At 37.3% G+C, this 15986-nt stretch overlaps 1 protein-coding gene across 5 annotated transcripts in view; it reads right to left on the reverse strand.

The window, feature by feature from the left end:
- abcc8 (ATP binding cassette subfamily C member 8) overlaps positions 1-15986 on the reverse strand; it is a 95784-nt gene that overhangs the window by 36155 nt on the left and 43643 nt on the right. For all 5 annotated transcript variants that reach the window (XM_089127973.1, XM_039663185.2, XM_089127975.1 and 2 more), the window contains 5 exons: positions 15845-15917; positions 15404-15509; positions 8237-8269; positions 4494-4526; positions 948-1046 (listed from right to left, as the gene is read on the reverse strand). In XM_089127973.1, coding sequence (XP_088984099.1) covers positions 948-1046; positions 4494-4526; positions 8237-8269; positions 15404-15509; positions 15845-15917 — 344 coding nt within the window. The remainder of the gene's footprint in view (positions 1-947; positions 1047-4493; positions 4527-8236; positions 8270-15403; positions 15510-15844; positions 15918-15986) is intronic.

Raw genomic sequence — 15986 nt, forward strand, 5'->3', positions numbered from 1 at the left:
GAAGAACATCGCAACTTTTATCGCAACTTTTTAAAAAAGCGGCCGCAACATCAGGCATTTTAGGCCGCAACAATCACAAAAAAGGCCCGCGAAATCCTGGAGGGACTGATTACTCTATGCCCTATATACTAGCATTATACTAGCGTTATAGGCTAAACTGTTTTTAGAGATAAAACTATTTACATTCGGCAATCATGAAAACAAATCTCAGATAACGGTTGACTAGGTAACAATGTGTAATTAGACTAAAGGTTCATTTTGCGCCGGAGTTGTCCTTTAAGACACGTCTCATAATCAAAGCCCTATGGAACAGATTCAGACTCACACATTCTGACCAGAATATGAGTATGACGAAGTCAGGCTAGGAAGCTGCATGATCAGGAAACCTTTTCCCCACGCAGTTTTCACATTGTGTTTAATTTGTCATGCAAATGAGTGCATACATTGAAGCATTCTGCCAGTGAATTTCACTGAAATTGTGCAAATGTGCACCTCAACAATATAATCGGACTCTAAACGTAGATTGTGTCCTCGTGGACTTTAAGTAGAGACACCTCCGGCAGCTGTTGAGGCTCCAGGCCCGGGAAGGTGAATATACAACAGAGATCATGAGAAGCGCCGACTCACAGAGAAACACTTACTCGGGGCTTTATCTGTCTCATGACTGTTAATATTTATACTAAAATTTAAAGAGGCGAGAATGATTGCATGTCAGATGGATAAAGAGAACGCATTTCTATTGACAAATGGACACTGGGGAATATAAACGAGGCAAAAAAAGGATAGTAAACACTTGACTGTTGTACATCACCAGGGCGACAGGGTGCTAGACACGGGTTAATGGGTACGGAAGGCACATTTGGCACAAATGTTGTACCTAGTCGGCATATGGTGGCGTATTTGTTGTGTATTATTGTGTGGGCAGAAAGTACATGAAGGTCATTTACCTTTGCTTTATTAAAGGCATCTCAAAAGTGATGTTCTCCGCTAGTGTGGTGTTTAGGAGCCAGGGCTTCTGGGAAGCGTATGCCACTGCACCTCTTTTCCTGTCAGAGGGGTTGCCATAACATCAGTGATCTCCTTCACAACACCAATGTTGCTCTTAAATATAAAAGAAAGGCTTGTTCAAGCTTTTTTTAAATCTGCACTAAAAATTATAATTGAAGAAATTATAATTCTGCCATAATTTACCTCATGTTGTTCCAAACCCGAACGCTGTTGTTTATAAACCCATGGCATGAACTCTAGATCTCAAGTCGAGCTCAACGTGCACCATATTTCATTTGGTAATAACATGTTTAATTTCATCTTCTACTTACACAAAGCTTAAATATGGCACAAAAGTAGTAACTTTGTTTTCCCCCTTATTGGTGGTCATTACTAATTGTTGTTTGGTGAGGTGATTATTAGTATGATTAGGTTGTTTTAGTGTTATTTATATCCTATTAATGTGTCAGACTATATTTAGTGTCAGTTTTATTAATATTTTTAATTAGCTTTTACTTTTATAGTTTTCATTTTAGATTTATTTCAAGTTTTAGTAATTTTGTCATGTACTTTTTGTGATTTTTATATACATTTATAGCTTTAATTTATTTTTATTACAGTTTTAGTTTTCGTTAATAACAAGAAAATACTGTAAAATTTGGCTTGTTGGTGCAAAATTTGTTCCGAAAAATAATATAATGCGGACATCGACACAAATTAATGATTCATTTTCTCGTTTTAGTTGAATTCTGGCCACTAATTAAGAATTATTTTTCACATTTTTTCAACACAACCCGTTCAATTCACTTTAGTATATCATGGCCATGTTGTAGTTTGTTTCCATTTTTTTGATTAACGCTCAGGGGACTAAGCCCTTTTTGGTCCGTTTTCTCTATTTTTACATTTGGGCTTATAAATGTAAAATATATGTAATGGAGATGGTGTGTTTGGTATCTATGGATTCAGAAGACCCTAAGCTAACAGAAGCATGCATGTAATGTGTTTATAAAGCAAGTATGAGTGAAAAATTTACATTATACTAGAGAATTTCAAAAACGGAAATTCGATTTTTGTCTTTTATTTCTGAAAATCACACATCACACAACAATAGTGAACAGTTTTTGAACAAAAAATATATTTGTCAAAGCCTTTGCTTGACAGACATGTGTAATTGTTAAATAAAATGTGTGAAGAACAATAAAAAAAATCTACATTATTTACAAGTAGTCCCAGGCGTTTTTCTTAGGAATGCTTAGAATTTTCTAAGCAATGCTTTCTCCTCGTCACTCTCCAGTAATTTTTCCAGAGACCTAAATCGTTTAATGCTTGGCATAAAAGAGCTAAAATAATAAATAATGCAATAATTGTATGTATATATATATATACTGTATATATATATATATATATATACATACAATTATCTCATATAAATCTCAGCGCGCTCTCGCTCCGTAAAGCCTTATTTATACTTCACTCGTCCGTTCACTTTCTGTCATCTCCTCCACCACATATCCCTTACTATATAACACCCCTTGCAAGGCTACAGAGTCCTCCAATTTGCTAGAATACGTCATGGTAACCTTCCACTGATTGGGTAAGAAAAACATTTCTCCACCAGCAATTTTTCCATTGGTTGTTGCTCGTGAATCTGCCAAACAACATGGATTACACTGGCCTTTGACGGTGTGTATACTAGCCGGGTATCTCCAGATATCCGGTTATCACTGTTTTCAGCTGAATCTGAGGAAGACGGCAAAAAAGACCGCACCTCTCTATCATGAATAATTTTTAAGATAAGTACACATTTGTAAAAGTATGTCATTTTAGACGGTACCGCCCAATCCGTCCTCAGAGGGTTAGGCTGTTTGACTACCAAAACGTTTTTCCACGCGCCTGGCGTACGCGCTGAGCATTTTTTTTTTCACGCAGAAGCGCCAAACACCCAATGTTTTTTTATTGGTCGCCGAGAGTTGAAAAATGTTCAACTTTGGATAAAACGCAGCGCTCATCACTGTCACTTTTTACCCATCCGTCCAATCACAGTGGAGGAGGGGCGGGACTAAACCACACCGACCAACTGTCAAAACATTCTTTCTGTAAAATAACATCAACCAGCAGAGCTAACCGAACAAAATGGATGAAAAATATTTTTTTAGTATGAAACAAATTATCTGCGAAATCAAGATATTCTGTATCATAGCAACGAAACGTCTCAACGGAAAAAAAAAAAAACGCTGCGTTGCCAAAACACTCTCAAGCGCCCAAAGCACAGCGTCTTCAGCAGAGTGTCTGCCGTTTTCAGCTGGCTAAAAATGCTTTGGTAGACACACGGCCTTAAACTAAAATGTGGGAACAAATTATAATAATGTGGCGATAAATTGTAAAATGAGAGAACGAATTAACTCTGAATTTTGTGTCGATAGTGTCAACACAATCAACGTCTAAATTAATCTTCAGTATTCAGGTGGTACAAGTCAGAGCTCTGTAAGTTGTTTATGTTCATAATTATTGTAATGTTATGTGACATGAGGTAATTTAACGTCCCTCGTGACGCTTTGCAGACTCTGCTCTGGCTGTCGCGTTTATGAGCTTTTGAGGAGGCGTGGCTTTGGAGAAGATCTGAAAGGAGGTTGAGATCTTATGCTTTCAATGCTCGCTTACTAGCCTCTCCAAAATTGCGTGCCCTACCTTTAAAACGAGGGATATAATTACTAAAACGTGCTGACGTATTAGGAATTCGTGGCCATGATATAATTTTGTTCAGTACGTATAAGTATATTAGTTTGGAACAACATGAGTTAAAATGATCATTTCTAGTGAACTGTTCCTTTAATGCTCTGTCATTTTTAGTTGTACTTTTTATTTTATTTATTTATTTATTTATTTTTGCTGCTTGAATAAGTACATAATTGAGGTTAGACAAATGTATGTGTGTATATATGTATATGTGTGGTTGTATGTATGTATATGTATATATCTGTATAGGTCTATGGATGTATAGAACAACATGATAATAATAATCTAAAATTGTAAATGTAAGACTGTAAGAATTTAGGGGGTAGGAGTATATAAGTTTTACTTCTTCCTACTCCTTTTCGCACATATAATAGAAGTATGTCAACAGCAAAGAGTTATATATATATATATATATATATACATATATTTGCTGCTCATTTGTTTTGATTTTTCCTAAGTTTTTAAACATTGTTTTATTTTATATATTTTCTTTTTTATGTTCGAAATAAAGATTTCAAAAATGTAAAATGTACTGTGTGCTCTTACAAACAGTTAATGTCAGTAACCATGTTCCATGGTAAAACATTAACCTTTCTAATTGCTTCATTTTTGATATGTCAGAAAAATTATAAATTAAGTTAATAAACATTTTCACTTTAGCATACAACAGCTTTAAAACAATTACATTCTAACTAGTTTATCAGGTCTTGGTCCAGGTGTGTGTGTGTGTGTGTGTGTGTGTGTGTGTGTGTGTGTGTGTGTTAACGCACCTGATATCCTCTTCTGAAGCTGCATCTGTGGGACTAAAAAAACACAAATACATAAATACCACTTTAAGAGATTCCCCTAAAGCATCCTAAAAAGACATTTACACACACACACACACACACACAAGCATTGCGGAGCGTATCACAGTGACCTCTGCCGCACATCTCTCTCAGCACCACCGGGCGTCACGTTAGACATGAAGCACTGCTGCTGATGCCATGTAATAGGAGGCTGAAGAAATGCTGTGTAATCATGTATGGGTCAATCGCAATGCAGTGCAGCTGACCCAATGAAGGGATGAGTACAGAGAGGAAGACTCTTAATGAATTTGTCTATTGAGCATTTGGGCTTGTAATGTCATGCTGTCCTTGAGAACATGTAGAAAGCAGAAAAAGACCACGTTTTATATGAGTATTTATATAGAGAGCTGCATAACCATTTCTGAATATGATTCAAGGCTATGTTTGAAAAAGCACACTATGATTTCTGCCAACGCGTTCTCATCCCAAAGCGCCATATAGGACGCTTTTGCAAAAGCGTAAATATCCAACGCACATGGCACCCTTTAACGTCTAATGAGACGCTTCGGTTATGGTTAAGTTTAGGTATGGTGTAGGGTAAGGGTTAGACCACTAGGGGGCGCCTTCTGCCCAAATATATCTGCGTCTCATTTCACGTTAAAGGGTGCCATGTGCGTTGGATATTTACGCTTTTGCAAAAGCGTCTTATATGGCACTTTGGGATGAGAACGGGCTCTTTCTGCATACTCTAACGGTGTTATAATATTACTGCATGTAATACACTGTGCTTAATAGGGGTGTAATGAGACCCTCATGTCACAATTCGATACATATCATGATACTGAACTCACAATACGATATTTTTGCGATACTTTAAGACATATGATGAAAGGTTACCAAAAAATGTGTTGATTAAAATGCTAAATTTGCTTTCATATTGGTAGTATAAATGAACAGGCTTGGACTTTGTGCTGGTAACCCAAAGCACAAGACAATATTGACACCAGAATTAACATATTCATGATTCTGAAGCTGAAAATACAGAATTATTTTACGAATGCTTGCACTCAGTCACTGACTAGATACATTTAAAATAATGTCGGACCCTTTTTACTGGTAACATTAGACATTTGGCATTATCAGGACCCACAAATATTCCTAGACTGCAGCATTATACATTATATAATTCAACAGTTTAGTACTAACCCTAAAACTCTGGAAGCTTGAATTTTTTTTGAATTTTTTAACGATGTTTCATTTTTGTATTGACATATGTTATTATGACACGATATATTGTTACACCCCTAGTGTTTAACATTCAATTACAAATAAAATTAATTGATCAGCAAAATCAACTCCTTTTTAAAATTTTTTTTATCAACATTTCATCAGTATGCCAAAAGTTGTCATTTTTACACAAAACTGAATATTGACATGGAAGTCAACCCAGCACATGTAAACGTTTATTTACTGGTGGACCAACATCATGAATATATGGAGCCCTAATAAAGGTACAGGGTGTAAAAAAAAATGAGATGAGATGAGATGGGAGGAAATATAATAAGTAACAACAGAGTTTGCTTCCTACTGCATAATGCATACTGTTTCACATCCATTTTTAAATAGTAAACATATACAGACACTGCACAGTATGCATAATGCTAGTATACCACTCCAAACATAACCATTTTCTATTTGAGCTGTGTCAACAATGGATTGTAAGTGGATGTCAAGCTTTATTAGAAAAATAAGAAGGCTTGTATAGAAATAAATATAGAAATGGCGTTTTTTAAGTATCCACAATTCTTTTTCATTTCAGTGAATTAAAGGAAATAACAGATGTCTCATGTCCGGTAATAATACACCTTGGCTTTGTAATGTATGACCTAGTGATTGCTGCCAACAGTAATAAGAGACGTCTATTCTTGGCTGCCATTCCAGCTCAATTGCCAAGAAAAGGACAGACACCTAGCCACCTACACACTCTCACACACTTGTGACAGCACATGTTGTTTTACTGATGACCAGGGGGACGCTAGCACATTTTATCACCAGCACCAACTGTCGACTTTAAAATAAAATGCTTTTTAACAGCTATTCCCAACAGAGTTTATGTATTTAACAGACAAACCAAACGAGTCCACCGATTACAGTAGATAAGAGAACCATTAACATTGCAGCTGTCCCTGTTGGAGCCATGGCTTAGTGTTAAGTGTAAATGCTAACATGATGTGCACACACAAGCCACACATCTGGTTTTCTCATTATTTTCTGTCCTTGCTCCGCTTACCATATAAAAACTGGCCAAAACAACAATTGCCTCAAAACCTAGTGACTAACTAGACTGACATATATTCATTTCCTACACTTTGAGACAAGCTGCAGCATGCCTACCATGTCCAAAAATGCTGTTTAGGCAGCTTAACGTTTGGATACATGACTTGTTAGATTAGCTAATATGCTAACATTGGAATGAACTGAGCATTAACAGAATGAGACATAAATAATCAAGATTTCACGTTCCTCAAGAAACTTCCACTGGCAAAAGTGTGTTCTCGCAGAAGTTTTGCATTCATTTACAAAACGTTTGGTTTGTTTTGTAAAAGTGCGGCGTTCCCCCAAGAAACATCGCATTTGCTTGCAAAGATGTTCTCACAAAAGTTATGTGCTCCCCAAGATTTGTGCATTCGAACGGGCCGCACCGAGATGAACGTGTGATTTGTGAAGCCACAACACACACAACCTTGAGGCGGATGGGCTACAACAGCAGAAGACCCCACCGGGTACCACTCATCTCCACTACAAATAGGAAAAAGAGGCTACAATTTGCAAGAGCTCACCAAAAGTGGACAGTTGAAGACTGGAAAAATGTTGCCTGGTCTGATGAGTCTCGATTTCTGTTGAGACATTCAGATGGTAGAGTCAGAGTTTGGCGTAAACAGAATGAGAACATGGATCCATCATGCCTTGTTACCGCTGTGCAGGCTGGTGGTGGTGGTGTAATGGTGTGGGGGATGTTTTCTTGGCACACTTTAGGACCCTTAGTGCCAATTGGGCATCATTTAAATGCCACGGCCTACCTGAGCATTGTTTCTGATCATGTCCATCCCTTTATGGCCACCATGTCCCCATCCTCTGATGTCTACTTCCAGCAGGATAATGCACCATGTCACAAAGCTCAAATCATTTCAAATTGGTTTCTTGAACATGACAATGAGTCACTGTGCTAAAATGGCCCCCACAGTCACCAGATCTCAACACAATAGAGCATCTTTAGGATGTGGTGGAACGGGAGCTTCGTGCCCTGGATGTGCATCCCACAAATCTCCATCAACTGCAAGATGCTATCCTATCAATTTCTAAAGAATGCTTTCAGCACCTTGTTGAATCAATGCCACGAAAGGGGGTCAAACACAGTATTAGTATGGTGTTCCTAATAATCTTTTAGGTGAGTGTATTATAATATATTATGGATCATAAAATTACAAATACCTCATAAAGTAGCTGAGGGTTACTGAGGAAATACAGAGACCAGAAGAGCAAAGCAGAGGGATTATGCCAAGCGAACAAAGCATAGTAAAAAAGGATCAGCGCTGCACAGCATGACGGGGCGCATCCACACACCCTCATCGTGTGCACACAATAATTAACAGGCTCTCGGCGGGGTGGGCTAAATCGTTATGCTTGTGCTTTGCAGCTTTGTACAGTAATTAAACAGAACCTACCTTTCACTTCCATCTCCATCCAGAGTGGGTAGTCTGCAAAATAATACAGAAAATGAATAACTCAAGGAGGAGAAATTAACATGACAATGATGATGATTTGAATAGATTTGGAAAAACTGCTGAAAAAGAATCACTTAAAAAAACAGTCAAGGACTGTGAACATGAATCAGAGCTAAGTCATTTTTTACACACCATACTGAGATGTAAACACACTGTGTGCCAATATGTAATTACTGACATTTTTTTTTTTTTTTAAATCATGACATATCATTTGTAGAGGTGCTAAACGGTGCCAGTCCTAGACTTCTGGGGGCCCTAAGCAAAATTTTAAAGGGGCCCCTGTCAGTGCATTCATAAAAAAAAAGACCCCCAACCCATTCATCTGTTGTTGTTTTTTTCCTTCAGTTTCCTTGTCAACAAACAACAGCGAGTTGAAACAGTAATATAATAAAAATGAATTACCATCTTCACCGTATGAATGAAATATACATTGATTCTTATTGAAGTTACTAAAGTTATTCAGTGAAGAGCAGTCAGTGATTCTCTTCTGTTTTCTTTTGTTGTTTGATTAACATTAAATGACAGTAAGCAGCAGGTTTATAACGCTGCTGTCACTTTAAGACTGAATGCACAGATCTAATTTACTGACAAGCTTTTAATTACTTTCCCATCTGTTTATGTTCACGTAAGACTGAATGTCTAAATGTTAATTAAGAATGATGATAATGCACAAAAACAAAACTAGATTTTAATTAATCACAATTAAACCCCTCTGATGGTTCAGGGGCTTTACACAACTTGCATACTTTGCGTATAGGGAGGACCCATGCAAAGCACCATGTCAGGCAAAAAAAAAATAAAATTAAAAATCAAAGCCAAGTAATTTATAAAACACTTGTATTATCATAATTTTACCAACTTTAATAATATAGAAAATTATGGAACCTTCAATTTTTTATGAAAATAATAGTATTTTTTAATAATATTTCAATATTGTATTAAATATGAAACAATATATTTCGTTGTTACGGAAAGAAATCTCGAAATTTCGAAAAATTTGCTTGTTGATTTACTACCTCTAAAATAATGACAGCTAACTTCACTACATTGTGTCGCAGACTTGTGTATAGGACATGTTGACATTATAACTGTTTTAAAGTCATTATTTGTGCAGATAACAGTTGATCGAGAAAGTTGATACTCTCATGGGCTTGTTTGTAAGAAACAAACTTAAACAATACAATCGTGTGTTCTTTAGCTGTTAAAAAACATCATTATTAGCGTGTAGAGTAATCTGTCTGATCTTTTTAATACAAAGAGGGCAGTCAATCACATCCAAAATAAAAGTTTGTGTTTACATAATATATGTGGGTGCACTGTGTATAATTATTTTGTATATATATATATATATAAATAAATACACACATATGCATGTATATTTAAGAACAAAATATAATTTATAAATAAAATATTGATATTTACATATAATATAAATTATATATAAATCTATAAACAGTATATACATGAAATATTTCTTAAATATATACAAACATGAGTGTGTATTTATACAGTATATATAAAATAATTATACACAGTGCACCCACATATATTATGTAAACACAAACTTTTATTTTGGATGCGATTAATCGCGATGAATCATTTGACAGCCCTACTAAAAATAAAAATAAAAACAGTAAAGGTTTACAGGCAACAACTGTCAGGGATCAAAGACTATTTAGCTTATCTATTGCTTACCGCAACATCTTATTTCTGATCTTTAGGACATGACATGTTGACATTTGTGCGATAAACGATTCAGATAAAAGAGAGCTTTTCTTGTCACAGCGCCCGACACTCTCTGATCATCAGCCAAAAGATGTCGAACCCAGCATGAACATTCACACGTAAAAACCATTTCCTTTAGACAACAATTAGACAACACCCAGTCAACGCAGACATTTTACTGTTTGTATAAACATTTGCTTTTCAAGACTCGAAGAGTTGACGTCTGTCCAACGAGATATGTTGTGCCATACGGCATTGTAGTCTATTTTTAGAAAACATAAGCTTAACCCTTAGCTAGCATAGCCACCCTGGGCAAACATACCATGTAAACCATCTGAATATACAGTACTCATAGCGTTCTCAAATATCGCACGTGGATAATTAATCTTTTTTGTCTTGGACAATGCATTGTGGATTCATTAACAAGCCTCTGTACTCAAGGGGTGCTAGAGTTACTTTCAAATGTCTATGCCATAGACGTTTGTCTATTTGCAATAGACAAATGTCTATTACATAGACGCCATTATTCAGATTTAACTCATTTAAAGAGTACTTGATTGGGGTCAAAGGGGGTAATTTGATTCAGGCAGCTCAAATCGGCAACCTTTCTCTGAACGGCCCCTTTCATTTCACTGACTGATGCACCTACAACACCTACATATGAAGAGTTCAGATGCAAAAGCCTCTAAATGCCATTTGAAATTTTCTTCTTTAATGATGATTTTTATCAAGCTTGTATATTTAAGTTCAGTGATTTCACTTAAATGGCAATGATAATTACCTATTAATTGTTATTTAAGTGAAATTACTGAACTTAAATTTACAAGTTTGATAAAAATCATCATTAAAGAAGAAAATTTCAAATGGCATTAAGAGGCTTTTGCATCTGAACTCTTCATATACAGTATATATATATTGTATATACACATACAGTTGTATAAGTATTTCTGTATGAGTGTGTATGTGTGTGTGTAAAATAAAAGTATATAGATTCAAATTGTTTTGTTTTTTGAAATAAAGCTAAAATAAAATAAAATCTAAATAGTAAATAAAAAAATTAAAAAATAGTCATAAAATGACAAACTAAAATAAAAAAAATATAGCTAAATAGAAATACATAAAACTTAAAATAAAATTAATAAAAACTAAAATAAAATTAAAAAAGATCTTATTTTCAAAAAAATGCCTTTTATTTTGCCTGGCTATGGAAGTTTTGAATTCTGAAAGAGCTTGTTTTCATAGTACATTAAACACTGTCAAATTACAAGAAAATTATTTTTCATGATGACTCACATAAATCATCACACCCAAAATTGATTCTTTGTGGGTCCACTTATCCTAAAAAAAATTTGTCTCTCAAAATTGGGAATCGATACCAGCGGCAGTCCAATTTCTTGCTGTGTCTTACACAAGCCTAAGATCTTCTTTGAAAAGATAATAAGAGCTGGTAGCACAATAGGAAACTTTTATATTACCTAGAAATTGAGGATAATAGAGTTACATAAGCGTACAAAACAGAACTGCACTAAACAGGCCCTTAACAACAACAACAAAAAAATCTTTATATAATAGCGACTCCGGGAATTACCAATCTCCAAAACATCCACAGAACCAATAAAGCAATTTCAAGCTGTATATAAAAGGAATTACTCATTACATTGTATTCTCTGCACACAGTGTGTGCTCTGATTCAGCTCTCATCCACAAATGGGATCCCATCCAGTGAACACACCAATCACTTCAACCAGGCCTGAGATGGAAATTAGGGTGAGCAGTTTGGTCATCGATTAGAGCTTTTCAATTACCATCTTTTCTTATTTCTGCCACATCCCAACCCAGTGTTACACCAGGAAAGACTCGGGGGAAGGAAATAAACTTTAGGGATAAGTAAATGATGACACTTGGGGCCCTATCATACACATTGAAGCGTCAGGTGTGACAAGTGTTTATTGCTAATTTCAGCCCGACGCAGATATTATTTTCACATCCTGAGTCACATTATTTAAATAGCAAATGTATTTGTGCCCATTTGTGCCCCAATGGGCGTAAAAGATGGGTCTGGAAACGAGGCGTGTTCAGGTGCATTGTTATTTTAAGGCAAGACTGCGCCATTGACCAACTGAAACCTGGTCTTAAGTCAATGGTGCAATATTATTTTGTTATTTAAAGGGCGCATTAGTAATATGAGCCTATAGGCAGGTTCATAACACACGTACACTCTGCTTATTACACACACATAGGGATTCGCAGCAGCACACAAACATGCCAAATACTCATTAGGGCTGAGTATTAGGGCTGAGTAGGCCCAAAACACACCCATTACTCATTAGGGCTGTCACTTCTGTGAAAAAAAATCCTGTTTGATTTTTGAGACATAAGTGTTCATTGAATCGATTGTAAATTTCTAAAGACGTTTCCATTTTCACCAAATCCACGGACAACTAACAGGCATTATGACGAACGTAGAGTGCACTTGAGATAGCGCACAAGTCAAACCCAATGACAAACAGGAGTGCAACATTCAGGGATTGAAATTAACACCTTCCAACCACCCTCCAGGTAACGCTGTCAAATCACAAGTCAATTTGACGTGTTTCTATGTTTCCTCACTTTGGTGGGGAAGTTTGTGTAAGCCAAATCCAAGTCCTCATGATATATTAAAGCTGCCGTCGGCAACATTTTTTTGATCATATTCAGTGAAATCGACACTATAATCCAACAGAACAACATAAAAAAAAGTGGTTTTAAAAAAAACCCGAGCTTCTAACTCCATCTGGAGCGTGTTATTTGTTTTGCAAAAATCCACCGCTCCCGGATCATCGGGTGCAATCAGCGCAGGGGGGTGTGAGATCTGGCAGTCAATCACAGATCGCCTCACGCACGTTACAATCACATGTACACACCTGAGGTTCGCGCAGTAAGGAAGAGTGATGGCGGAACACTAACAAACCAAGTAAGCTCATTTGGAGCATAAATGACGTTAGCAATTGCAATATATTGGTAGATTAGCCAGGGCAGCATACAGTACCTCCAAAAAATCCATGGTGTTGATGGATGCTGACGAGACGGTTGCATTCACAGATAACCCGGTGCACACGCACTTGAGCACGAACTCTGAGGGAGGGTTTTCGTTGATAGTGGGGGAGGGGCAAGTCCACTCAATCAGCCAGACTTGCCGACCGCAGCTTTAAATACAGCGTACTGCACAGAATCTGTGCATTTCTGGCTTACTAGAACACACACGTCAATTAGCAACAAATAACGGTGCGCTTGTTCACTGGCATTGAAGTAATAGCTAATATTAAAAAAAAATTTGGTTAACAGAAAAGACATTATTTTCCAACATCCTACATGTTCTGTTAACTGTATTGCTCAGTCCACCTAAAAACACATTTTAGGTTAAAATAAAAAAGCCCGTAACAATCGATTCTCTATTTTCGAAATTGTTTTCGAAACTTATGCTGGTTGATCTGATCGATTGTGCAATCGTGGGGATCATCAGCACCGTATATTTGTGTCCACCAGACCCTTCGGAGCCGAACCGTTTGGCGAGTTTTGCTCACCATTTGCTCGCTCCAGGAGCTGCGCTGGATGACGGCCGCTGTCAGCGGTACTTCCGCCTGTCACGCGCCCAGTTTGATGACCGGTTGTCCCGCATCGGAGAGAGGATCACCCTCGCCCTCATCCATCTAATCTAGCTGTCATTTATTTTTGTTTTGATGATAAATAGAGACAGCCTTCAAAAGTTATTAACCTGTCCTGTGATTTTTTCTCTCTCTCTCACATCCAGGCACGAATTTATGCACATATGTTGATTGTCTTTACAACATAATAATCTAGCTATGGAATGAATAACATTCAATACAAAATGAACATGTCTCGTATATAGAAATAATGTTTTAAGTGATAAAACATTTGCTTTGTTGTGCATAATCTCAACATGCATTTAGTCATATTAACAAAATAATTTATTGAAGCATCCAGACACTTTACCACGTGAGCAAGCAGCTAGGCTCCTGATTGGTTAACGCGGCGCGAATTCATGCCAAGGTTCAGATTTTTAAACTCGGGCGGCAGACGCGAATTCGCGTCAAACGCGTGAATGCACAAATGGCACATTCGCGCATAACGCGCCAGATGCTCAATTCGCGCCTTCCGCGTCTTCCGCGCCACGCTCCACGGCTCATTCGCGCCGCAGGAATTTTTCACGCGCGTAAAGCGTCTTTGCATTGACTTAACATTGAAATCATTCGCGCCTGACGCCCTATTCACGTCCGGTGTGAACGTAGCATTAAGAGAATATACCGACCATTTTTCCGTCGCTAAACTAGCAAAAGTGAATTCGGACATGCCCTAAGTGCACTTGTGTCGTGCGCTTTAGACCATGCGCTTAGGTCATTAAAATGGAGCCCTAAATGTCATTCAGTAGAAAAAAAAGTGAGCGAAAAATTTGCATTTCCATCATGGAAATATTTTGATACGCTAAACCTTTTCCTGCAAAAAAAAAAAAAAAAAAAAGTCATAGTATGGAAACTTGGCTGTTCAAACTAAGAATGATAACTCTAAAGATCATGTGGCAAATTCATCATGTGGACTTTGTTTGTTGTTTTGAAGTCCTCACATCAGACACCACTTGCCGAACTGGTCAAATCGCTCATACACAACATTAGGTGCTTATGGACCTCAAGCATGAGCAAGGAGGGTCGCTTCCATTTACTGGTCCAAGCGCAGGAGGACCGGCGGGTATTCCAGAGCTTGCTTGGCCTGGATGCAGCACCCCCCACCCCCCTACTTCTTATTAAAATGGATCCACAAGACAGGCCGGAGGCATTTAAGTAAAGCGACAGCCCCTCTAGGACATCTGCTGCATAAACTACAACAAAACTACATAAAGTCAAGGCCTGGTCTTCTCTCGTCTTGTACGGGCTTCACTCCTCCTTTCATCACTTCGGAGCTCCTCCATGGGATTCAAGAATGGGGTGGCGCTCAGGTGACGCTCTGCCACGCCTCTCAGCCAATGACAATAACTATATTATTGTCCACATCCATGGTCAATAACCCTCTGTTTATTATTGGCCCTTTCACTGCAAAAACGCACGCAGCTTTTTTGACGTCTGCTGCTTTAAATGCTCGAGCTCTTTAAAGTCTGTTGGATTTTGATTGGCTGTCAATGTTTTTATTGTTCATCATCTGAAATATTTTTTTCTGAACATGATTCCAACAATATATTTTCTCTGTGTCCTTGTACGAGCGGAGTGGTCTTCTCTATTATCATATAATTAGAATGATTATTACAACTTTATAGTTATCGTTACAGGTATCATCCTTGGTGTGAATGGGCCTAAAGTGTCCAACACTGTCAAGCGCTCCAGAAGTTCTCACCTGTTCCATATAACTGTGCCAGAGATCTTCTGCATCTCGCCGAGAGCAGCCAACAGCAGGGATGATTTCCCACATCCCACCTGGCCCACTATCATAGTTAACTGGCCTGTAGAGAGAATAAATCAAGAATCAAGAAACATGGATTTAATGGAGCAACTTAAAATTAAGCGGTGAAGGGGATAGTTTTCCACAAAAAAAAAAGTTTAAATTTCATTGGGTTTAGAAAACTTGGAATATATTGTCATATGGACTACTTTTATGAAACTTCATGTCCTTTTGAGGCTTAACAGCATAAGCAATATTCAAAATGTCTTCTATCGTGTTCCATAGGAGTTTGGAATGTCGAATTTTCATTTATGGTTGAAGTTAGTGGATCAGGTGATAGCACCAGCCAGATTCAAAGCCATATGAGTGCCCTGGCTCAACATAGCCAGCACTTACCAAAAGGAATCTTAATATCCACATTGGACAACGTTGCGGATCCATCAGTCCAGCTGAAATATCCACTTGTTATCTAGAATGAACATAATGGAGACTGACAGTTATTCTTATTCTCAAAGGACTCTTCACAAAGTAGAAATTA

This window comes from Pimephales promelas, chromosome 25, assembly GCF_988280905.1.
Source record: "Pimephales promelas chromosome 25, fPimPro1.hap1.1, whole genome shotgun sequence".
In the NCBI taxonomy this organism is placed as follows: Eukaryota; Metazoa; Chordata; class Actinopteri; order Cypriniformes; family Leuciscidae; genus Pimephales; species Pimephales promelas.